The 24,441-nt window shown below is 45.0% G+C and overlaps 1 protein-coding gene across 1 annotated transcript in view; it reads right to left on the bottom strand.

Annotated features, from left to right (window-relative positions):
• Positions 1–24,441, bottom strand: part of Syn1 (Syntrophin-like 1) — a 248,951-nt gene that overhangs the window by 103,335 nt on the left and 121,175 nt on the right. The window contains exon 3 of the mRNA XM_011141660.3: positions 8,855–9,043. Coding sequence (XP_011139962.1) covers positions 8,855–9,043 — 189 coding nt within the window. The remainder of the gene's footprint in view (positions 1–8,854; positions 9,044–24,441) is intronic.

Below are 24,441 nucleotides of genomic sequence, written 5' to 3'. Positions count from 1 at the left end.
TGCCGGTGGAAGTACATTGTAGGCAGACACGGTTGCGCCTTTATCTCGAGTTTATTATACCGTGTTGATTTATGTAACCGGCGTAACGAACCTGCAAGCAACGACGAAGCAACGTTTACGCCAGGCTACGAATCTCGCGCGAGCATGTAAACGCGAAAGACACGGCAGCAAGCTAGACCCGACGCGGCGATCTCGAAGAATTCTCTGATAACGAGCGCCTCGGCGGTAATCGGATTTGAAACTGTTACGGACGCCGAGGAAAACGATGACGGGGAGCTACACTTATCCTGTGTACTTGCCGACGAAAATTTCGTCCGGAGGTAAGTATTAGACGGAGATCGAATAACTGAAGATTAATTAAGAGACAAGGGATTTCGCTCGATAAGCTTGCAAAATACCAGCGAGTGAAATATGAAGGCGAGGTAGCGGGGCATGAAGAGAGAAAAATCGAAAAATTAAAATGAACGGGTGAAGATCAAAACAGGAGAAATTCAACTGAACATAAATATATGAACAGATTTACGTGCTTACGCGGAAACAAGAAAAGAAAGAATCAAGTGTTGAAGAGCGGAGTGAAGCGAAATATTAAGTGAAACTAAACAACTTCACGTCGCGAGACAGAGAAAGTGGGGGGATTCAGAAATCGTGAAACATACATTCGCGTTACGGCTATTATATTCCTTATGCACACCTCTTTTTCTAGAAGTGGAATCCTGAATTTTCCGGGAGATAAATACAACAAGCAATTTCTATCGTCGCCCGGCACTGTTAAACGCGCGTGCGAACCGTAAAATCTTCAAAACCGCTGAACGATCAAACGGTTGCATTATTGCGACTGAGAAGCCGGCATCCTTTGTGGCGCGCAGCTTCAAGTTCTTAATAATTAACTCGTTCATTGTGCACTCGATCCGCGGGGACGATCGCCGTAACAAAATACTCGCCGTTAATGTTACGGTATTATCGTAGGGCCGTCACTTATACAAACCACCCTGGCATGGTTCGCGTAACGATATCAGAGGATAATGGAGCCCTTGCAGCGACGACATGTACACAACGCGATAATACTCGTACTTACACGATACACTACACGCACGTGTGTCCAATGCCGCACACTTGCTCGCGTTCACGCATGTGAACTCACACACGCATGTAAACGCGTGTGTCTACAGATACTCGTTTGTATCGCTCGCGATTCGCATGACGATGGTAATGAGACCTTTGCCGGAGGGCTTTTCGGCGCACAATGCAATTCCGCTTGTTACTGATAACGGCCGCTGCAATTGCTCGTTACCTGTGGCCTCGCCTTTTTTGTGTCTCCTATCGTTTTTTCTCCCCCGTCCCGCGTTCGTCCATTCCGTATGATTTTCACAGTAGCATCTCTGCGCATTTCTTATTACATCATGCCCCCCCTCTCTCTCTCTCTCTCTCTCTCCCTCTCTCCCTCTCTCTCCCTCCCTCCCTCTCTCTCTCTCTCTCTCTCTCTCTCTCTCTCTCTCTCTCTCTCTCTCTCTCTCTCTCTCTCTCTCTCTCTCTCTCTCTCTCTCTCTCTCTCTAGCACGGCCCTCTCAGATAAACAACGTCGTACATCATATTCGTCGAGAAAGTGGGACAATCAAGACAGACGAATCAAGAATGGATGAGAAATAACGTGCTGATTTCAGATTTTCCGCCGCCGGATAGATATCGCGATGGAGCGAGCGAGGGAGGGAGGGAGAGAGAGAGAGAGAGAGAGAGGAAAATCTTATTTACCGTAAAGTGTGAAAAATCAGTTTCTCCATCCCATCAGCGTGTGATAAGCACGATGAACATTCTGTTTGAGAATGAAAATCATTTCTGCTGCGGAAGAGAAAGAGGATCACGTGGAAGATATAAAGTGCGAGTCGTAGCGCAAAGACCAGTCTTATTACGTTAATGCTGTTATCAGGAGGCACTGAATAATTAGAACGAGACTTCTCAATTAAGTCGATCGCAGTTAAGTATTTACGCCGAGTTCAGCGCTGCATTTCTTCATTAATTAAGCCGGAGAATCGTCTTGCCGCTATCTGGACAATTTTTCTCGTTGGGATCCAGCAATTGCCGGGAATTACACGAACAACAACAATATAAGAGGGCCATCTAATGCGCGCAAGGCTGAAATTCACGCGTCCACGAGCGCAATCGCAATTACGCGCCGCTAAACTCGACGGGCGTTTCGATATGCGCTTTTCATTAGCGAATCGCCGGCGATTTTAATGCATCTGATCGTGGCATTAACGGCCGATAACGCTAATTAGACGGCCACGAGGAAGGAATTCCCGTCCGCGGAACATTTTCCGTGCGCGCAAACCTCCCTGGCGAATAATGGCCGATTCGATTAGCCAACTTTCATCATGACATGCACGTCACTTGCTATTTTTTAATCCTCACCGTCCGTCGATGGTCGATGAATATCGCTTATAAAAATGAGGGACAGAGAAAGAGGGCGGGAAGAGGGTCGCAGCGTGTTTACCGTGGGAGCGATCTCTTAATTCCCTCGCTCTCCCACAAACTTACGGAAACGCCGTTCGATCTTGCGGGAAATTTGTTTTATCCTCGCGTTTATCCGATTATCGATATAACGAACCAACATGGCCGACTTCCAATGGAACGTTGCGAGAGTATGAAATGCAACTTCGCAAACTTTCGTCTGGCACTTTCGTGGCCAGACGGGATATGTTAATAATAATAGAATCGCGCGTTGTACATTTCCACCGTGCGACGTTTCGCACCCTTTGTCACTCATTTCGACAAATTGCCGCGTCTCTATTTTTCCATTTTCCCGCTTCCTCGTTCCTCTATTTCGCGCTTTACTTTCTACGTGTTTATTTATTTTTGTTTTAAACTTTGCGTGTTAATATACAGACCGAAAATCATACGAGCAACGAGCAAATCACACAACGACTGCTTCCGGTGAAAATCTAGCCTTAATTCTTAAAAGCCATCAAAGGAAATCATGGAAATCGTGGAAAATGCTGTCATGGGTGAAATTTCATCGCCGTGTATATATATTTTTTTTTATTTAAAAAATGGAAAAGTCAAACAAGTGTAATTAAATGTTTTATTATTGTTGAATATTGGATAGAGAAGATATAAAATAGAGAAGATATTGTTTGCAGCGGACATTTTAACATTTGACAAGAACGAAATAAAATTCGCATGGGATGAAATTTCACCTACGGATAGCCTCTAAGGCTTAATGATTATTGCCTCCGATTATGGTGTGATGGCCGCGCTGAATCTATCGGGCGTCCGAAAGTATACTCCAATCACCGACAATAACCGCTAAGTGCTAGCTCCTGTTAAACGTGGCCAATGTTACGTGACGCCTCGTGTCAAAACACGCGCCGACGTGAATCTAACCGCGCGGGGGGTCCGAGAGTAAAATAATATCACGCGAGTGGCTGATATCTTGATGAAGACCGTAACGTACATACGAGCAGATACATCTCCATTTCCCCATCTCCCATTGATCCGTCTCTACGAGGCGAAACGAGAAACGAAGGAAATACGATGTTATTGGTATATTTGGTTTGCGCGATTCATGTTTCGTTATTAGCTCTGACTTAGCGGCGAATAATATTTTCCAGAGCGAATCGATTTCCGTCGTGAAAAATCGCGAAAGCACTTCCGAGCCGTGCCACGAATGTCGACTCACCCCCTCCGGCCGGGAAATCGCGGAAATTGATCACTCCGCTGCGTGTATCACATTCAGACCCGGACGAGCGCACAAGTCGAAATCAGAGACGGGGAAGGTGAAAGAGCAACGGGACGGAGAAGGGCCGGGAGGAAGGGTGGCGGCGAGTGGGAGAGGGGGAGGGCGAGTGGAAGGCAGAGGATGCGAGAGTTAAATTAGTTTCCGGGGCAAAAGCTGGCTGCCGGCCGGTTTTCAGGACTAACCCCGTGTATAATTCCAGAACAGCTCCATCAGGCCGGAACCCACGAAGAACCTTCTATCCAGGCGATCCACCGCCTCCGCCAGTGCCACACGAAGCATCCCCTAGCCCACGTGTGGCCCCGTCGCGCCCACCACCACCACCTTCCCGGACTTCGCGGGCGCTGCAGTTTGCGAAGTTAATTACCGTCGGATAATTGCACCCTATATGCCGTCCGTCTGATTAATGAGGCGCGGCCGGACGAGGATCATCAGGGATACTAGAGCCCAGCCCCTCGCTCCTTTCTCTTGTCGTTGAAGGGGCGGTTCGCGGTTTCCTCGGGATAACGAATTATTAGTTTGTCCGCGCCCGCTTACCGCTTCATTACGCTATTTCGCGGTCACCTTTTGCGGCCTCGTCGCCGTTGTCGGCCGCCGCGCCGAAAGTTCGGGATTAACGAATCTGAAGTTTTTAGAGAGCGCAATTTGCTCGGGAGTGCGCGTCACATTAATATTTCCTTCAACCGGTCGCGACTTAGAGATGCTGAACGCTTCAATTTCATTCGAGAGCTGTCTTACACGTCCTGCCCCTCTCGTCCTTGCTTCGTTAATTGTACACAAAGAACGTTCCGCGGAGTTAACCGCGTGCCAACTTCCGGTCGCGAGATTTTCCAAAAGCCGCGAAATTAAAAGCAATCTCTGAAGCAGATGTTTTCATCAAAAAAAGAAGACGAGTCCCCTTTTTCACAAGGGACAAAATTTGACAACATTTCCATCCGATCTGTTACGCGCCGTCTGTTACGTCCTGCAGTGACTCTGGATTCCTAATTTCCTTACACTTGCGGATCCCTGTATCTAAGATCCACTATACCGAAATGCGATTGCTTGTGGAGTTGGGAGGACCTGGATTAATTAATATTTGCGCAATCACGGTATTGCTCTCGGTTATCTCTGGAGGTTGTTCCAGAAACGATTCCTTCGAGGGATCCTCGAGAGGACACACAGGCTTCCGCAGGAAATGCTTTCGCGCGGCTTGCGGTTGCACCTTGCACGAGCATGCAAAGCAGCCGTCTTCCTCGGCTAGGACCCCTCCTACTTGAAGAGGGAAACTCAGCAAGATCTCGAAAGGCTGCTTCAACGGCGACGGGCTTGATTACTGACGTTACGTCGCGACGTCGATTCCAACGTATATGCACATCCTTAACAGGACACTCTGTGCACGGGTAGGCGATCAAAGAGCGCCGATTGTTAATTAATTAACACCGGCAAGCGCGGTATATATCGTGAGTGGGAAGCAGCCTGGAATTCTGACGAGCCGTGCGTCGCGATTCAGCGTGTCGTACGCGCCCCATGATGTCTACTGAAACATGTCGCTGAAGCGAGTGTGACGAGTGAACGAGCAAAGTGAACGGGCAAAGAGATGGAAAAACGAAGGACCGCATCCGATTTATCTCGAATTCGCCTAACTCACCTCGAACGCAACTTCGATGGGATTTTCTTCGTTTCGGGCTAACGAGTCGCCGTAGACCAGGACTTGAGACGACTTCGAGGAGCGAGAAATTTCGCGAATTGCACAGCGCCCAAGCAACGTGTCGCCCGGGGCTCTATATAGCGCGCAACACAGTCTAGATTCTTCCATTCTCTTCTAAACTGCGCCCATTTAACCGAGCCAAATACGGGCTTCGTAAACAGCATGCGCGCACTTTCATCTCGGCGATTTACGGAGCCGTGCTGACAGTTGCTGCTAGCGCCGGCTTTTGCAATTCATGATCAGAAAAGCTCCGGCAGGCTCTCGAAATCGGCGACGCATGGAGGCCCGGCTATTTGTTTCCAACGCGCGACGAGTGTAACTGAACGTTTTCAGCTGCAAAATGACGCTCCGGGCCCGGGCATCGTGTAAACACGCGGATTCAGCGCGGCAAAACCGTCTTTCTCTATTTTTTTTTTCTTTTTTTACGCTCTCCTCCTCCGACGCGCTACGTTTTCATTCGCCTTTCGCCCGCGGGCGCTCCGCTACATAAAGGCTCATTTTCACGTGGTGTTGCGCCACAGTGATCGGTGTCACTCCTCTGTCATTTTCCCGCCGCTGTTACCTCACCGACATCACAATGGACAATGTAAAGTGCAACCATGCGCAGGAGCGAGAGCGGCTGGCGGAGATTCGAGCACCGTTCCAAGTTTAGATAAAAAGTTCCAGCACAGGTGGCGGGAAATTCAGTTACAGATTAGGGCACATGCAGACGCTCGGCGAGGTAGTCGCGCTGGCTGGAACCCGCGCGCGCGCGTGTGTGTGTGTGTGTGTGTAGGTGCCGCAGAACTGGAAATCTATTCACCTCCGTAATCCTTCGAACGCCATTATTAGACCATTGAGATTTTATCCGCATTTCAACGCGAAGGGGGTCACGGTGCTTGCTGCTTGCCGGCGCACGCAACATATTTCCATTCATCGTGCCGTTATCATTCACGTCCATCAGTCGGCCGGCGCAATATGACGCAATCATCATCGCGGCATAAAATTTACTGCGCCGAGCGTAAAATTCATCGTTCACCGGAACGTTCGCCGACGCCACGCGCGTACACTGTCACGGGAGATCGTTACGAGTGACCAATGCTCGGCCCCCGCCGATCTAATCTAACGAACCGACACGTCCCGTCGCTAACTTTAAAATACGCACCGCGCATAAATATGCGCCTAAGATCGACGCGCGACGCCCCTCGTCACCGGCCTTTTTCGCATCGGCGAGGCGCAATTCCCTCGCCCCGCCCGAGAACGAATTCAATAACGTAGCCGATCGGCGCCGCGGCATTTTATGCCGCAGTGCAGACGCCAACGCTCTGGATTGGTTTCAAGAAATATCAGCGCACGGAAATATCAGTAAGCGCTACTCTGTGACACGGCTTAGAGAGATGCCGGTGAGAGATACGGCACGTCTCTGATTGCGTTCCTTAGTTCGCAGCCACCCCTTACTGTCCACCCCCGTCTACCCCGCCGCCCGTTTCGGCGCCAGCCGCGCTTACCCTCTCTTCCCCTTTTGCCTTCTCTTCTTAGCAGTACAGCTATTCTCTCTCTCTCTCTCTCTCTCTCTCTCTCTCTCTCTCTCTCTCTCTCTCTCTCTCTCTCTCTCTCTCTCTCTCTTTCTCGTGGTTCTTCTTTTGTCCGAGACAGAAGAGACCCAGGGTCGGATTGAATGCTTTACTTTCGAGAATTGCTTTACCTTCAGCTCCGATACCGATACAATGACGTATTATCGGAGTTACGAGTTTGACGTTTTAGAAGTGAATGAGAATCCGTCGGAAGCACTCTCGAACGTCCGGCTAAACGTATCATGTACGATCAGGAGGGCATAATTGTAGCTGATAATGATTTTGCTCAAAGCAAAATCCAAAGTTGAGGAGGACGGAGTAGTATCAACGCCCCAATCTGTATATATTTCCAATTCCCTACGACCGTTGAAGAATGCCTGAAGCATTCTCCCTCTCCCACGCCGCTCGCGAATGAAGAAATAAGGAAGGAGCGAATAAATTGACAAAACCAACAATCCCGGAAAGATGACGCGTTTACAGCGGAGCGAACGATAATATGTCTGAAGCAAATGGAAGTACCTAACTAAGCTGTTCAAATGACGCAACCACTGCACGCCACACATGGGACGCCACTAACAACCCCCGGGGGGTGAAAATTTGCGCCGGCGGCCCTGGGCTGAGACGGCGCGCTTAGAGTAAACGGAGGAGAGAAGAACGAAGAAGCTTTACAGAATTAAGGAGCCATTCGCCTTTCATTAACTCACTGTGGGCCCAAGGGAGGAGAGATATCCCCTTCGTGCTAACTCACCCCCGGTTTGTCACCGCGCACAGACAGCGGAAAGAGACTGTCTCCGATAGAAGGACCAGACTTTTATCATGCCACGAGACCATTTACCGCCGCTACCGCCACCGCCGCCGCCGCCGCCGCCGCAGCCGCCGCCGCGGCCGCCGTCGTCGCTTGGCAAATAGGTAAACGAGATCCTTTCCGATTCCGCTTAACTCTTCGGCCGCGCGATCTAGATTGCGCTACTTCGTTAATCAAGACGATAGAATACGCGACCCACCCGCGTTTTCAAGCTCTCAGCGCCTCTCCTCCCTCCCCCCGCCCCCTCCCTCTTCTCTCTCCTCTCGCCGCGTTTGTTTTCTCCCCGGTACGCGTCCTCGAGTTTTAGATTAAATCTAGGATAATCTAGGTGGCTCTCTTGATCGCTTTAATACTCTCTAAGACAATCCCACTGACGTATAATTATGGCTGATTATAGTTAATGAGCAATTGCAGTTTGCAAGAAGCTCTCTTTTGTTTGCTCCCTGGCTGAAGGAAGATTTGCTGATCGAGCAAAACGTTGCTGCGTTGCCCGCGCGAATGCGCGCTTCTTCGCGTGTATTAAACATCGTGAATTCATAAGTGCAACGAATTTGGTCTAATTATGCCCAAAATATTATATAAATAATAACGATGCAATATCAGGGGATCGAAATATTATATTTTTCGTGGTTTTTAAATTCCTCATGAAGCTTCTATTCAGCCAACACTTCCGTCAAATCCAAATAAATTCGTAAACCAAACCAAATGTTGCAGACTACTTTATGCACGACGATTATTCTCGCGCACTTATATAGATTATGTGTAGTTTGGACTATATTATATTAAATTGAGCATTGCTGAAGAGATGAAGTACCGATACAGCCCAAAGTAGCAATTTAATTTTCAAGTAAAGATACCTATTAGCCGTGCCAAGCGGCGAGATTAGAAATTATTCATTACAGCCAAAATAGCGTTTAATTCTGGCGGTATTTCGTCTGCTTGGGCGGCGACGTTGGTGCTGGCTTAACAGCGGTCTCGCAGAGATCCAACTGCACAATCAGCAGATTAATCTTTCCCGCCGTCAGGCAATCGGACCGCACACCTACGCATATCGACCCCTCGGTGTTAAGACTTACCGGGATCGGAAGAGGGATGCGCCCTGGTGAGTCTGCAGAGTTGTAATGGCAGATAACGAGTATCTGCTCGCGGTGGTGACTTCGGTGGCGGCGGCGTCGCGCTGAGGAAACCGCGCTGAAGTTCCCAGCCCACTTCCTGGATAATCGAAGCCTTCCTGAAGTATGGCGTCACCTCTCGCAGGTACTTGACTGCAACGAGAGAGAACGCGTCATAGTTTTGCCGAGCGGAACAAAATAAGACACAAATGTTCATGCCTTAATTCTTAATCCTCCGAGTTCTCACGCTGACGAAGAGTCTACTCTCTGAATTCGAGGAGTGACAAGGAATCTACGCGAGTGTCAGTGCTAGTGCTAGTGTTAATGCTAAACAAATGCTAACAAAACAGCCAGGATGCGAGGGCAAAAAACGCGAAGGACGCGGAGGACGCAGAACGGCTAGACGCGCAAGGCGACGCATCATATATTTTCAGGTGCGTCAAGTCGTTTGTTATGCAAGAAGTTTCCGCATCTTTAGCGGACGTTTGATGAATACATGAGGAATAAAAACGTAGTCGAGTCGTGATTTGCAGGATCGGAGCTCATAGATCGTTATTATATAACGACTAATTATAATTCCATTAATTTGCGATTACTCGGCAATCTGTGTACTTGGCAATTGTGTGCTTATTATATTACATTAAATAAAAAATACTCATGCAAACAGGCAGCCAAGTAACAGTCCATGAATACGAATCTGTAATTAATTGTGCTCTCAATCAAAGATCCTGAATAATTCACAACTATGAATATCGGCTTTGGATTATAGTATAAATCTTGTAAATGTTGATTTTTATGTCAAGTGCTCTTCAAACCGCGAGAACGATTTTATTCGCATATAGTACTGTTTTCTTTCCACTACTGCTGTACTTATTATTGTATAGAATCAAAATTTAGATCTCTATTGGCGTATGTAGCATTATCCGACATAATTATCTCTTGCTTTTACAGCTTCTTATCAACTCTTTCAAGAGCTGCAAATTCTATCGAGATTTTCAACACAGAAAAAAAGAAAAATTAATTGCTGCGGAAACAAAAATACGTTGCGCGCCTCTTACTTATTTAAGTATTTGTCAAATTATAGCATTTGCTTATCTCCCATATTCTATTTATAGTTGGATAAATTATACAATTAATATTTTACTGACTGGACATTAAACAACCCCCTAAAATGAGTCTTTTTTTAAGATCCATGAACAAAGTAGCAACACTCGACATGAAGGAAGCACAATTTAATAAATAACAATTTGCAGCAACAAGGTACGTGTCAATGATTGTATCTCGAAATTCCTCATTGGTTCTTCAGGTTCGACAGCAGGAGCTAGCTAGGGTTGATGCAAGATCAAAATTTCGTCTCGGGCAGACTCGACTCACGTCTGTGAAAGGAAAGTCGTGTCGTGAAAATCGAGTATCGACCTTTCGAATACGACGCCAGCACTCTCGCTTAACCGACATCTTGTCGGCCCTATTACGCGAAATTTAATGGAGAACGCGCCGTCACGTGGCGACAGCGGCAGGACAGGGGTGGAATTCTGATGTATCGTATCCACGATGATCTAATATGTCCGCTATAGCGTTCCACGTGGATAATATGTGCAGCCCTGTAGCTAGCCATATTTACTCCCTCTCAATCCCCAAACGACATTTCCGCGCGGATCGCGCCAATCCTCTTGATTGAATATATCAGCATTCATCAGTGTCGGCTCCGTCGCCTTGATGCGATCTCAGCCTCGTACGGATTATAACAAGCTGTTTGTCCAGACCAATCCGAACGACATGTAACACTCAATGCGCATACAAATATATATTTTAGTATATATTCTATAGAGTACACTCTATAGATTCTATAGATTTTATAGAAATTTCCATGGACATGGATCCTCCTCCATGGAATTATCCTCTCTTGAATGTATAAAGTGCGCACCCATAAGTAAGCAAGAACTAGCATACATGAAAAAGTAAAGTGGGCAGGATGTGCAACTGATCATTGATCGAAACAGAAGAGCTTTATCTACGAATTCTTAAGCATGCAGTATTTTATCTCGAAACACCGATTGCGCTAATGGGTTACCCTGGCATCGCGGTTGGTAATCGGGGCTATCAAGCCCAGTCAAGCTATCGAACTGCGAAGTCAAACAGATTAATAGCAAGATCACACGTTCGTTTAAGGGCAAAATTATCCGAGCAACACGTTCTCAGGATATAGCCAATTTCGCACTGAAAGGGTCAAAACCGTGGAGCGCTCCGCGGCCAAAGATCAAGCTCTCCTGTCCAACTTTTCATGCGCGCACGTATCTCCGCGACCTGGCCGCGTATGCCGACGCGCGACGTGTTTCTATTGAATTTATTTCAGTGCCCTGGACGGCGTACGTTGCTGATTGCAACTACACCGAGCTGGCCACCGGACCCGACGTAGCGCGACACTTCGCTTGCCAGTCACGTATTCCTGCATCATTTGCTATGGGTTTCATACCAGCCATAACTCTACGGATATATCCAACCACCCTCCCCCCGACCCACCCCCTGTAGCCTTGCACCAATTCCACCCCGTGGCTCCCGTAACCCGCGCGAGCTCACAGCTTTCAAGCCCTGCCGAATCCCGCGCCATAAATGCCGCGCCGAGGTTGTCTTCCCGGAGCTCTCGCAGCTCTTAATCCGCCGCGCATTCATCGAGCGAGGAAATGGCGTCGGGATTAATCAAGTCTCGCCTGTCGCCGTTAATTTGAGCAAAGGCCGCCAATTTTCATTCGCCAGCGAGCTGTTAATCGCGAGGCGGCCTTTGATGAAGCGGAATTCGCGACGGGACTGAATGGCATTGTGCCGCTTGCAAGCCAGCGAGAGGCACAGCGTCGCGGAATGATGTGACGAAGAGACCCGCTGAACCTTGATTGAGCCTTCGCGCAGGTTTGTTTAATGGCGATTGTGACGAGCCCGACAGACTTGCGCTAATTGCATTCAGATCCGTCGCAATCGATTCGGGCGCTTAAGTTTCCCGAACGTGAAATAACTGCGAACGTGCGCGTCGCGCTAGTCCGACCGAAACGCGCGCGATGAGTGGACGAGGGGAATCCCGGCAGCGGCAGGGGAGGGAACGGGAGGAGAGGCCCGGGTGGGAAATACGAGGTGGAGACGTCGATTTCCCGGTCGTTGCGAGATTTACATATTTCGTCATTTCATCGTCCTCACGAAAGAAAAAAAAACGGATTGGGGTGGGGTGGGGTGAGGTGGGGGATTTTTCTCCTTAGTCACAAAGTTAATTCAGCGAATACCCTTAACGTTTCGGCTCTCGTGATTATCATATTTAATAATGAATTTTTGCCATCAGCGTGAGAAAATTCCGCGCATAATGTTTGCCTCTCATTTCCATGATGAGAAACCCATTAGTGGCTCAATGCCTGACCCTACTCCCGGAATATCAGTTTCGGATCCGGAGCCGTGGAGCTAATGAGGATCACTTGCATATTAAACTTCCCGTGTTCAACCTCTGTTTCGAGAAAGAAAAAAACAGCTACAACTTTTTTACGGTTTATATAAAAACACTGGCACGCATGCGCGCGAGTCTTCACTCGGATCTTCGGGCTTGAAAATCTGTCGCTGGCGGAAGCAGCGGCATCCGGAGCGCTTTAAGAAATTGACATTTGAACAAAAAGTTCATTGGCCCGAAAGCCCGGCAGACCGTTGAGCGCGGGCTCCATCGTCGCATTCTGCTCGCATTCGCCGTCGAATCGAGAGCGCCGAAACGCTGGATAGCCGGGGCAGCGTTGCGAATCAATCGACCATAATCGCGCCCGTTGAATCGCGTTCTCCCGTTTCCGGCGTCTGTAAAAAGCGTTTCGATGGCCGCCGCGCGCGCCGAATATCAATGGCGCATCTCACCCCGAAAGCTGACCCCTGCATCCAGGAAGGATGCCGCTGCCCGCGCGTCGTCCTTGCTGCGGCCAGATAGGGAGCTAATAAACTGAAAGCGAGGAGGGCGGGGGAGGTGAGGCTATCGCGCCCCACTTGATAAATCGACTGTGGTCCGATCCCAAGATCGTAATTTGATTTAATCTTCACCTCGCGCGCGCGCGCGCGCCCTCCCGCTTTACACCGAAGGATCATCGTACGAAAATTCGAGTTCTCTCGGGCTGCGATGCGCGGAAATCGACGGTGTTCTAATTCAATTTTAATATCGTCCTTAATCCTTCGACGTTGGCATAATTTCTCGGAGACAAGTAAAATCTACGAACGAGGAAGCGTTCACGACACGATCGGAGGGTACAGCCGCTTCTCTTGCGGTCTTTTGTGAACGTGAGAGAAAATCTATGATGATAATACTATCTTTGGTATTATATTATTATTCGGTTATGAAGTATTTTGAGATTTTTTCTTGGGAAATTTATTGGAGAACCCGAATTTATTCACGAGAAAAGGCTGACACGCTGCGCGTTTCTTCAATTACGCCAACCTCGTTATCAAATGTCACCTTGATCCGTTCTTGCGATATTTTGTTTTATTATTTATTGTACTTTTTTTTATTTCATTTGCGAATCTCGCCTCGTCGACGGAATATCTCTAAAGCGAATGTAGCAGCTTGCACAGATAAAAAGGAGGACAATATCGTGAAGAGCGTGTCTGGCTGCTCGTCTTGGGACCAATACCCGTTTCGAATTCTCCCGCTGCGATTGGCAACAGGATTCGAATCCTGCAAGCCCTTACGAGGCGAGAACCTATTTCTTTCTCCGCGACGCGCTTGCCGTAAAGCCTCCAAGAATCTCTCTCAAAGGATCCCTCGTACAACGAAGCGTTCCCAACGTAGGGCAGATTTCTCGACAAATTTCTGAGTCCCCGTAAATCCTGATAGGACCGCTGCGAGCAGTCCTGGGAGTAAGACGTTAGCCAGAAAGTCCTAGCGATTCGCTCTTCGCTTCTTCACCTCTCCTTTACGAAAAGCGCGATTTGAGAGAAACGTATCTCTTAGCTCTCTTTAGCGGACGTTTTGGTTCTCTTGCGTTAATGCTTCGAGCAAAAGTAGTAGAAGGCAAATAGTAGTAGAAGGCAAGTAGAATCAGTATCAACAATAGACTAGTCTTCTACAGAACTCTTTTGCGGGACTTTCACAAAGCTAGAAATTGTAAAATTGTAAAATCAGGATTTGTAAAATCAGGAAATCATACTGTTATCCTAATCGATTGCGCTAGCTAGCCATTTCCCGTGTAAGAAAATATTTTAACTTTAAAGACTCTCTCTCTCTCTCTCTCTCTCTCTCTCTTTTTCTCCTCAATTTCCCAAGACGCTCTCACGCTCAACAACTTCAGCTGATGATCTCCACGATCCTCGTATCCTTAAATTTGCGACACCGTCTCTTCTTCGTAAACCGCGCGTCTCGAGAGCAGGATATCCTGTCGATGACGAGGCTGCAGACGATGCGCGCGACGTGAACGTCAACGAGAGGGAAAAAAATGTCGAGCGAGTTATCGACCAGACGATTGGCAGATTGGCACGTGTTTTGCATAAAATTGAAGTCAGACGACTCCCTTCCGGGCGAGCCAGGCAAAGTGAACTCATAAAATGCCTACATGTTTCTCTCCATCACTCCTTCAAAATTTGTTATTCGTCATCGCGATGTGCCATCGGCCCGGATCGTTTCCGCGGCTTTTCGGGACTATTTCCAGTCGCGCACACTCTGTCAACGTTGCTCGCGCCATGAGCGGGATGTTTTTACGCTCGCATGAATCAGTGTATCGTCCGACAGGTTTAATAGAACCGATAAATCGGTTCATAGGTCGCGCTACTATAACCCTCCCCCACGCCCGTCCCTCCTCCTCCAGTTCACACACAGTCATTCGCTTCGCCATCATTTTAAGCGATTTACTCGAGATGATCAAGAGCGAGCGGAATAAATTTGCCTTAACTTAACACGCCATTTGTGTTGATACTGTCGTGCAAATATCGGCAATTTGTCGCACATCCCCTACCATACCCTCTTTCTCTTCCCATTTCCTTTTACACCGCGCGTGTTACATAACCCCCCGTGCAACCAAACTCTCCTCTTCGCTCCCCGCTAACCAGCCCTTTCCATCCAACTCTCTTCTCGCCCCGCGGTTCACTCTTCCCCTATTCGCACACATACACATATGCACATGTACGTATACGTACGCACGTAGCACAAACACCCACTATATCTGGCCAAGTTACATACGCTTTATACGCTGCTGATATATCCAATATATCACGTGGCAAGCGCACATGTATTCGCAGTTGGCGAAGCGGCAATCGCGCCATTTTTGCGCTTTTTATAGTCACAGCCGCTTGTATAGACCTCAACTTGACTGGCGCTTCTTTTTAGCTGCATGCACGAATGCACTCATGTGCGTGTGTGTGTGTATGTGTACGTGTGAGCGCGTGCACAAATTTGCGATCGCATGCATGCGATCCTAAAAAGAAGCTCGCACTCTCTTTCCCTTCGTCCATTCTTTCTTTTTAACTCCTTCCCTCTCTGTCTCTCTCTCTCTCTCTCTCTCTCTCTCTCTCTCTCTCTCTCTCTCTCTCTCTCTCTATTTCACTCTCGCTCGTTCTTCCTGTTTCCCGCATAAATCCTGGATCCTCGCGATTTACTCGCGATATACTCGGCTCCTTACCTTACCGGAACAATACACCCCGCTGCTGCTATTATACTCGTAAAATTATACTTGCTTCGCTTCGTTGCCGTCCGACGTTAATGAATTGAACAAGCTGTTGTAAAACGGGATCGATTAGCGGTTTTCTCTCGATAGGCTGATAATGCATCGGGCTGGAGGGAAGTGGTAGAAGGAGATAGAGAGAGGGAAAGAGAGAGAGAGAGAGAGAGAGAGAGAGAGAGAGAGAGAGAGATAGGAAGAGAGGAAGAGAGGGAGAGAGGGAGAGACTTTTGCTCTCGGGCGTTACCGGAAAGACGCGAGGATCAGTCCTGATGAGGAAGCCCTGATAGGTTCGCTCATTCAAAGAACTTCGCGCTTTCTCCTGCGAGAATCATACCATTACCCGATCGCGACGGTGAAAAGGGCAGATTTCTTTGGCGTTTTCTCGGACGTAACCACTCGCTCGAGAGAGCAAAAATCTGATGGGATCAGCCGTTCTCCTGCGGGAACACTGCCGAGAGAGAACGTTTAATCTGGTAAAGGCGGACCCGACAAATAATTCAACGAACGAACGGACGGACGGACGAACGAACGAACGAACGATATGGAGGAAACGAGGGAAAAATGCGCGCGAGGGAAATAATCGGACAAATAACGCTTAAACGGACGGATGCGACTGGTCAAAGAATGATCCATTAGTTAAGCATCAACAAATGGCCGATGACTTAACGATAAACCTGAAAGCGACGAGACTTCAACGCGATTTTTGGTCCGCTACAAAGAATATCCTGGCCTTCCCGTTCTTTGTTCTCCTGCAGCATAGCCGGAGCTGCTCTCGTCTCTCTCGATTGATTTATCCTCGCGAGTTTACGCGAGCCTCGTCATCATACGTCATCGCGAGCCATTGAGAACGAATATGAAGGAGAAACGGCAAAGATATTTTCAGCGCTCCCGACGGTACGCGCTCTCAAGATCCCTTGGACCGTGAATAAAAAATATATGCTGTTTTATTTTGCGACTCGCCTCGATATACACGCTCGATAAAACATTTGGATTTATATCCTTATGTATTTGTAGCTGGATATCGCGCCGGACTTTATGCGCGTCCTCTCTCCTTTCAAGAGGACTGCACATGTTATTCGCTTCGAGAGCGCCATGGCGAATCAATCGGCTGTCTGGTGAGCGTCGTGAACGTGAGATTTAAATATACATGCCTCTCGATACAAACATGACGAAAGGAACATCAACAATATCCAGGTACCGTCGTGTTCGGGAGAAGAAATTGACGAGAGAAAAATTTTCAGGAATAGCCACGATCTTTTTCCGGATCCACGCTAAGCTTGGAGATTTCAGGCATTGTGATGTCCGCGATGAGGTTTTCATTAAAAATTCGATTCGAGGGAGTCCGGAGTCTCCGCGGATTAAAAAGGAACATTCACGCAACGGGGGGGGGAAGGTGCCACGCGATCTTTCACTCCGGCGTGTTTTATTTCCGTTATTTCGACACTTGTTCGCGATCGGAAAAGCGCTTTCGAAAACGATATGATTTACGTCAAAGGATCCTGTCATGACGTACACGAAATGGCACCTTCGCGTGAAAAGGGTATTTTCTCGGCATACACGGCAAGCGGCGAGTGGTAGGAAGGACCGCTACCACCTGTCGATCCCACTGAAACGCCCGAGGGATACCGCCCTCGCGCGGGCGATCGACTTTATTCCCTTATTCCCGCAGAGAACCTGGGCCCTTCGCGCCGGCCCGAGCGTCACGTTACGCTCGGACGAACGTACGAATCCCAGGTACGTCAATATCCCGAATTTGATTGTCGATCCCGCTCTGTCAACAACCGGGCGCCGCCGTATTCGCATTATTAGATGACGCGTGAGTATAAAGGCCACGAAATGGAATATTCTCGCGTGAAGTCCGTCGGGGTGGCGGCGCGTGGTAGCGACCGTCCTTTGATGTGAGACGAGTCCGCGGTGGAAACTCAGTGTACCTTGGTACCAAAGTTACACGATTTATTCTCGCTTGTTTATGCCGTAGCGACTCGAAATACACGGCTGATGAAATATTTGAACATTATTCCGGTCTAATTGAGAAAACTCTGAGAGGTGTCTCTGAGGTATATATTTTTACGGCACGTTTCGAAGCTAAATGCGTCTGTCAAAGCTCCAAAATTTATCTCGCTTTCGATAATTTTTTGTTGGAGACAAGAATCTTGAGTGAGACGTAAAACGATCTCTAGTCTCGCCGTTTGACACCATAGCGACTGCTCCGTAACGGAGACCAATCGCATTTTAAGGTGCTCTAAAAATAGAATAAATCGTGCGAATCGGAAGTCGATCTCCGTTGGTTGCCAGCAGAAAATATTTTTTAATATCCGGCAGATCTACTTCTCCCTACAGCTCGCGCTAAAAGACGGTATGAATCAGGTCAAGCATAACTTATTAAGAAGAAAGACACATTTCTCTCGACAATTACTAGAATTCGTCTGAAAGTATTTCCTTGATCGAAGACCATTTTCCTTAATTTCCCGTGGCACGGAGCGTGCCATGTTATCACAATAAACCAAAATGATAAATAATCAAGTTACCATAAAACCCAACTAAATTAAAACATAAACGCAAATATAGACATAAACGTAAACCACGGTCATTGCTAAATCAATTAATGCATTTAATGATTCCTGAATGAAACGAATTTACGCAGCATTCTCAAGCGTTAAAACAAAAGAATCTGCAGAATTATAGCATTGAATAATCAATATATATAAAATTTTCGTCGTCCTCGTTCTTAACCCCTTCCGTGGCAGAGCAAAATTCAGTAAAATGCACTGAAACCGCCCCACAAAAAATGACGGGGCGGGTTTTTTCAATAATTTGTATACTTCAGTTTTTTTGGTAGCTGAAACCGAATTTGAGGTCAAAATATTGAAATTCACTAAATGTTTAACCATGCCACTTACGGCATGGTTTTGGCTGGACGCACCGATGCGTCTGTGCCACGGAAGGGGTTAAATACTTGTCTATCTTTTGACACATTTTATATAGATAAGAATTCCATACGATGTTAATTAATGCGATACCAATAAGAGTCCAATTAAATATTTCAAAAGACCGACAAAATATTTTGTATAAATATAATATAAAACGCGGTTGCGGGAAAATACACGACACTTCCCATAAAAACGGACAAGAAGCGTAAACTTGTTCCCTCGAAACGGTCGTCGCACCGGGAAATAACAACAATCGCTAGACAATGAACGACGAAGGATAACAGGAGTCATTGATCAGTGAGCGCCGAGCGATGTAAACAAAGGCGTCTGAAGGAGGTAGGGGTTACCGCTGCAAGTCGCGGATTTACCAGACGTTATTGTGCTTCGAGCCGGTGAGCAATACACGTATCACGGACCATGTGAACTCTTTATTACTTTCATAAAATGATTAAAATATTTCGCCGGACTTTGAAATAATTAATCAAACTCTCGTTGATATCATATTATTTAACATCTTCGATCATATTTGTGCTTCGTGTCGTTATTGTGCTTCGAGCTGGTGAACGATACACGGACCATGTGAGCTTTTTATTACTTTCACAGGGTGATTAAATATTTCGCCGGACTTTGAAATAATTAATCAGACTCTCGTTGATATTGACATATTATTTATAATAACATCTTCGATCGAATCGCACCTTCGCGAGTGTCAGTGTTAGTGTCATGACGAAGCAGTCGGGATACTGGATCCAGAAGCCAAGACAGAGAACGCAGGAAGTTGAGATATGCATAACGACATGTCATATCATTTCAGGTATGTCAAATTATTTATTATACACATTTCCGTTTTTCTACGGTCGTTTGACGAACTTACCGAGGACTAAGAAATACCCGAGTCGAAATTTAAATTCATTCATAAATCGTCATTATATGCCGAAATGTTATAGCTTCATTAATGGATTATTGGAAAGTTTGTACTTATAATATTTGTACGAATATAAATTTATATAAAATAAACTTATTATATTATTTTATACAAGAAACATTGGTACCAACAGCGGAGCAACGGTCCATAAATATGAATCTAATTAGTTATATTCTCAACCAAAGATCTTGAATAATTTATAACTATAAATATCGGTTTTAGAATACAATGTAAATTTTTGCAAATTCCGATTTTTATGTCCAATAATACTCTTTAGACCGCGAGAACGGTCTTATTTACATAAAGTGGTTTTTTTCCACCGTACTAACCCAAAAGAAAAGAAACATTACGAATACAAAAATATTCTGCATCTTTCAATCATTTAAATCTCGCTCTTTGTCAGATTATTAATATTTTATTATCTCGTGCACTGTGTTTGAAGCTATAAATTATATAATCAAAAGGCACGGTAGTACCTCGCACCAGTTCAAGCGCAACGAAATTGCGCCCGAACGATGCAGCACACCGTGCCTATATTACGCGAAACTGCGAGTTGAAACAAGGCGAGATATTCATATCTCAGCAATGGCTAAACTGATCGAGGTTTTTTCAGACGCAATCGATTCGGCCTTAAAAAATAGGAAGAAAAGTGTCATTGTACTTTTGTGTACATTGTCTCTAAGTGTAGATATTTTAAAATAAAGTCCAAATCACGGAAAATTTCGATTCAGTAAAAAGTAAGAAAGTAAGAAACGCTAGACCGCAGAGGAGAGGGGATTAGTGCATCTCACTTTTCCGACACCAGAGGCGTTACAAGCGCGCTGAAGAAGCAGCGAGTGCGAGTGAGCAAACGATAGAGAGTAAGAGAGAGAAAAATATTGCTACACTCAGAAAAAAAAGTTGTTGTAATGACCAATTTTTATTGGCTGCATAAAAGTTTCCTGCGATTTAATTATTGAAACAGCAAATCGCAATATCAGTCTATGATTTCGGATAGGCTAATGCAACCAACTTTCAAAGGTAATAAATGGTTGATCACATTAGGCAACTTCTTAGCTGAGATAACTTTACCGACTGGGTTAATGAGACAGTTGGCTGGCCTGGCCAACTTAAATTTGTCGTTCAGGCAGCGACCGGCGATAGTACTTTATTTTTGCGATAGGATTTTATTGACGCTTGTCGAACGGACGTCTAGCTACCTAGTGTGTACACGTTTTTCGTTTCGCTCTAAATTTATCTTTACAAAAATAAATATTTCATATTCTGTTTTCTTTGGTGAGAGGATCTGTTGATGAAACGAAATAAAAACAAGAAATTGTAAAATATACAGACATGAACCAAATAAACTATTTCCTTCATTTCTGGTTTCTTTATAGACCATTTCAATCATTATTACACAGAAGAAAAGAGTTATTTGCGGTAATTAAAATTTGTGTGTGGTAGCTAAAATAGTCGTAATATATGGACACCTGAAAATATTGTTGCGTTAGTCAGTTTTTTACTGCAGGAGCAAATTTTCTTGCTATGAAATCGATATAACAACATGTTAATTTTATATTAAAAGAATTTGCTTCTATAATAAAAATATAGCTAACGTAGCAATATTTTGAGGTGTCCATATATTACAATACTTGTTTTTCCTATGTAAATGGTTTGAGTAATCAGTTAAAATGGTCGTAACAATATGCACAGTATAGCCGCCACGCAGAAGTTTGTTAGATAGAGCAATCAAGTAACAGACCGTCTCGCGAAAAATATTTAACTGCAGTAACCAATTAACAAATCGCTGCAAAATAGGCCGTTGGTTAAAGCAGTAAAGTCACATATTTACTCCAACTACATTTATAGCAGCTTTGAAAATTGGTTGCTACAGCCAACTAAAATGCTATACAATATTTTACTATCTAAATTGGCTGCAGCAACCAATTTTAGGCTGTAGCAGTCAATTTTTCTTTCAGTGTAGAATACAGGAGTAGAAATGTGCGAGAAAGACAAAGAGAGGGAGAACGAAAGAGAGAGAGAGAGAGAGAGAGAGAGAGAGAAACCAAGATTTTTTGCATTAAATATTTTTTATTGCATTGTTATAATAACTAATTTATTATAATAACAAGTAAAATAACCATAAACCATAAAACTCAGTGTTCTAGTAAATAATGAAAACACTGTTTTTGAAGTACCGGACTGTGTATCATTGGGAGTTTTCGATACATTTATCTTCAGATTGCAAATCGCTCTCATTTGCATAGTTGATATTGAGTAAAGTGTTTCAGTTGATGCTATTGTTTTGTTATATCATTTTTTTGTAGAACAGTTTTATAGATTTTTATTTATAGTATTCAACAGAAGAATTTATTGTTAGAGATATAAATTTTACTTGTACAAACTTATTACTTGTGTAACGAAAATAATAAATTACATTGCCCAAAGATACACGCTCAGGTGCAGTACGATGCATAGTACTAAAAGCGTAAACATTGCCGTTTATATCATTTCTTTTGTAAAGTAGTGTTGTAGAGTTTTATTATAGTTATAAATTTTACTTGTAAAATTTTATGTTACATATATAACTTGAAAAAAAATGTCTAAAAATAACACAATACGTGTTGCGCGTGTACTTGGCGCCTCTTTTTGTTTAAAAAAGTAAGTTTTATACAACGTTACGGGTTCTCTGAGACGCGTCCCGACGGGACAAGGTCACGCGACTTTGAAAACATGTTCATAAGTACACAACTGCCGCGACCGTTTCCATTATTGTTTACGCTGCGGCGGCGGATTGCCGCGCGTAATAATTTCCGAATTTTCACGCTCGATCACAGTGTATGCGCGCGTGTAACGTGTAATATTCGTGCGTGTGTGTGTGTGTGTGTGTGTGTGTATGTGCGTGCGTGACGATCCGGAGCATCTTGAGCAATAGCAATGTTTCATGGTCTTTAAAGGTAAACTTTTATTGGTTAACTTGGTTAAGTTGAAGAAGCAAATTTGTAGTCTCGAGTCTTCGTACTCTGATGCGGGCCGCATTTGTCGCTGTAATACTAATGAGGAAACTCGTTTTTTGTTACAGATCTGCTGGAGTTTGCAGCCACGCGATAGCCGCGGTTATTAGGACACAGTTTCGACGGACGTCGATGCCGCACCGGAGGATCCGGTTCGGGCCGAGCAGAGTCGGCTTGAAGGTGAGGTCACCGATCGTCCGTACATTTCTTCTTGATTTATTGCGAAAACCGAGCGATTGGAATAAAAGCCGTTGAATTACAATGGCAAAAGGTCAACATTTATATCTGCATGCGCGCTTCCGCGAATTGAACTCAACCTAATCTAACTTTTAACCTAACGGTTTAACTAACAAAACTATATTTTTTGTTACAGATCCGCAGCAGAACGCGGCTGACTCTGTCTACTGTGTATCGGTGAGTCAGAGAAGAAAAGACATTTTTATGGTGATGGGTGTTTGCAATATCTCGAAAAGATCAATGCGATTTAATTATACTTTTTTCACACGTTGCTCGAAATAATCAGGAGATCATGTCTTTCAATGACCGTATTACACAACAGAGTCTTTAAGATATAATATATATTTCTCTCTTTTATATTTACTCTGAATCATTAGAAGATACAGATATAAATGCTTTGGTTTGTTATTATATTGAAATCAAGATATGGAATTATTTGCTGCGATTCAATCAATATAACTCCTGCTTCGAGTAGTGTGTAATATTAAAATTTGATCAGAATTGCGCCATCGCACGTGAAATTCACCATTATTTATCTTATTTGACTTGATAAATTTTATGTCTATCGAATTTATCAATTTTCTACATTTTTCACGCGTGTCAGAAGCGATAATATTTCATTTGAAATTACCGATAAATTCGGTACGCGCGTTTATTTACATTACAACTTAGTCCTTACGAAACAAGACGTGCATTTTTTTCGAATTACTGTTCGCGAAACAAAACATTTTCGTTTTTCCTCTCTTGTCTAAACGTTGTAATTTTCATTCGCGATTGATTCTACGCGAATCGCGTCTCACGTATACATTCTCGGAACGTTGGAATTTATCGTGTTTACTTCTTTTTGGGATAAAAATCTTATCTCTTGAACGTGACTATATACGCGCTTCTTTGTCTCGCCATTTCTTTTCCTTAAATCCCATCGAAATTAATAAGAGAAAAGATAAACAAAGAGAAAGAAAAAGCGACAAAATATTGTGAAAAAGGAAACTCGTCCTGGATGGAGTCTCCTGAGGAGATTGGACATTGGACGGATGCAGAGTCACAGGAGTCAACGAAAGTCGGTGAGTGTGCAAATCAAACGCTCAGAAAGCGTCATGTTTTATAATGCATGCTCATACATAAATCGCATTGATTTTCGGCCAGAAATAATAAAAAATACTGCGCGATAATATACGTTCATATCTAGTTTAATAAAAATATGAATTGCGAGAATTAATATTTTACATTGAATGGACTGAGGTGGTCTCTCTTTTTTTGAGAGGACGCTCTTTTCTTTGTTTCCGCGTAGTTTCTTCGTTTCGACACTGTTACATTTCGCCAGTTGCCAATCGTGTATCCATTTGCCAATTAATATATTAATTAATTAGTATAATAATACCACTATTCACTCATTCTAACTTACCGTTCTTGTTCGGTAAGATTTTAGACAAGTAATTTAATGAACAACACTGACTTTGTAGTCCGTAAGATTTTTCAGGACTGCCTTTCATTTGGATGACGAGGACGCGTATTCTATCATAATTTCTTTAATTTCTTCCACGTTTTCTTCTTTCATTGGCAAGCTTAGCCTCACTGGCAAGCGCATGTCTAGCCTCGCACATAACACAGATAAATCTGTCAATTTACTTGCGAAAGTAATTTGATAGTTGAAGGGAGGGTAGATTTAGACGACACATGTGGGCTAGACTAAGTGGTAGAGCACAGACCGCTCTGCCCACGCGAACGCTCATACGTGGGAGAGGGAAACCCCAAGGGTCAAGGAGAGTAATAAGCGAAGAGCGGCAGCAGGGAGAACGGGCTT

The sequence above is a fragment of the Harpegnathos saltator genome, unplaced genomic scaffold, assembly GCF_003227715.2.
Source record: "Harpegnathos saltator strain DR-91 unplaced genomic scaffold, Hsal_v8.6 scaffold58, whole genome shotgun sequence".
Taxonomy (NCBI): domain Eukaryota; kingdom Metazoa; phylum Arthropoda; class Insecta; order Hymenoptera; family Formicidae; genus Harpegnathos; species Harpegnathos saltator.
This window is presented reverse-complemented; position numbering and strand designations above follow the sequence as displayed.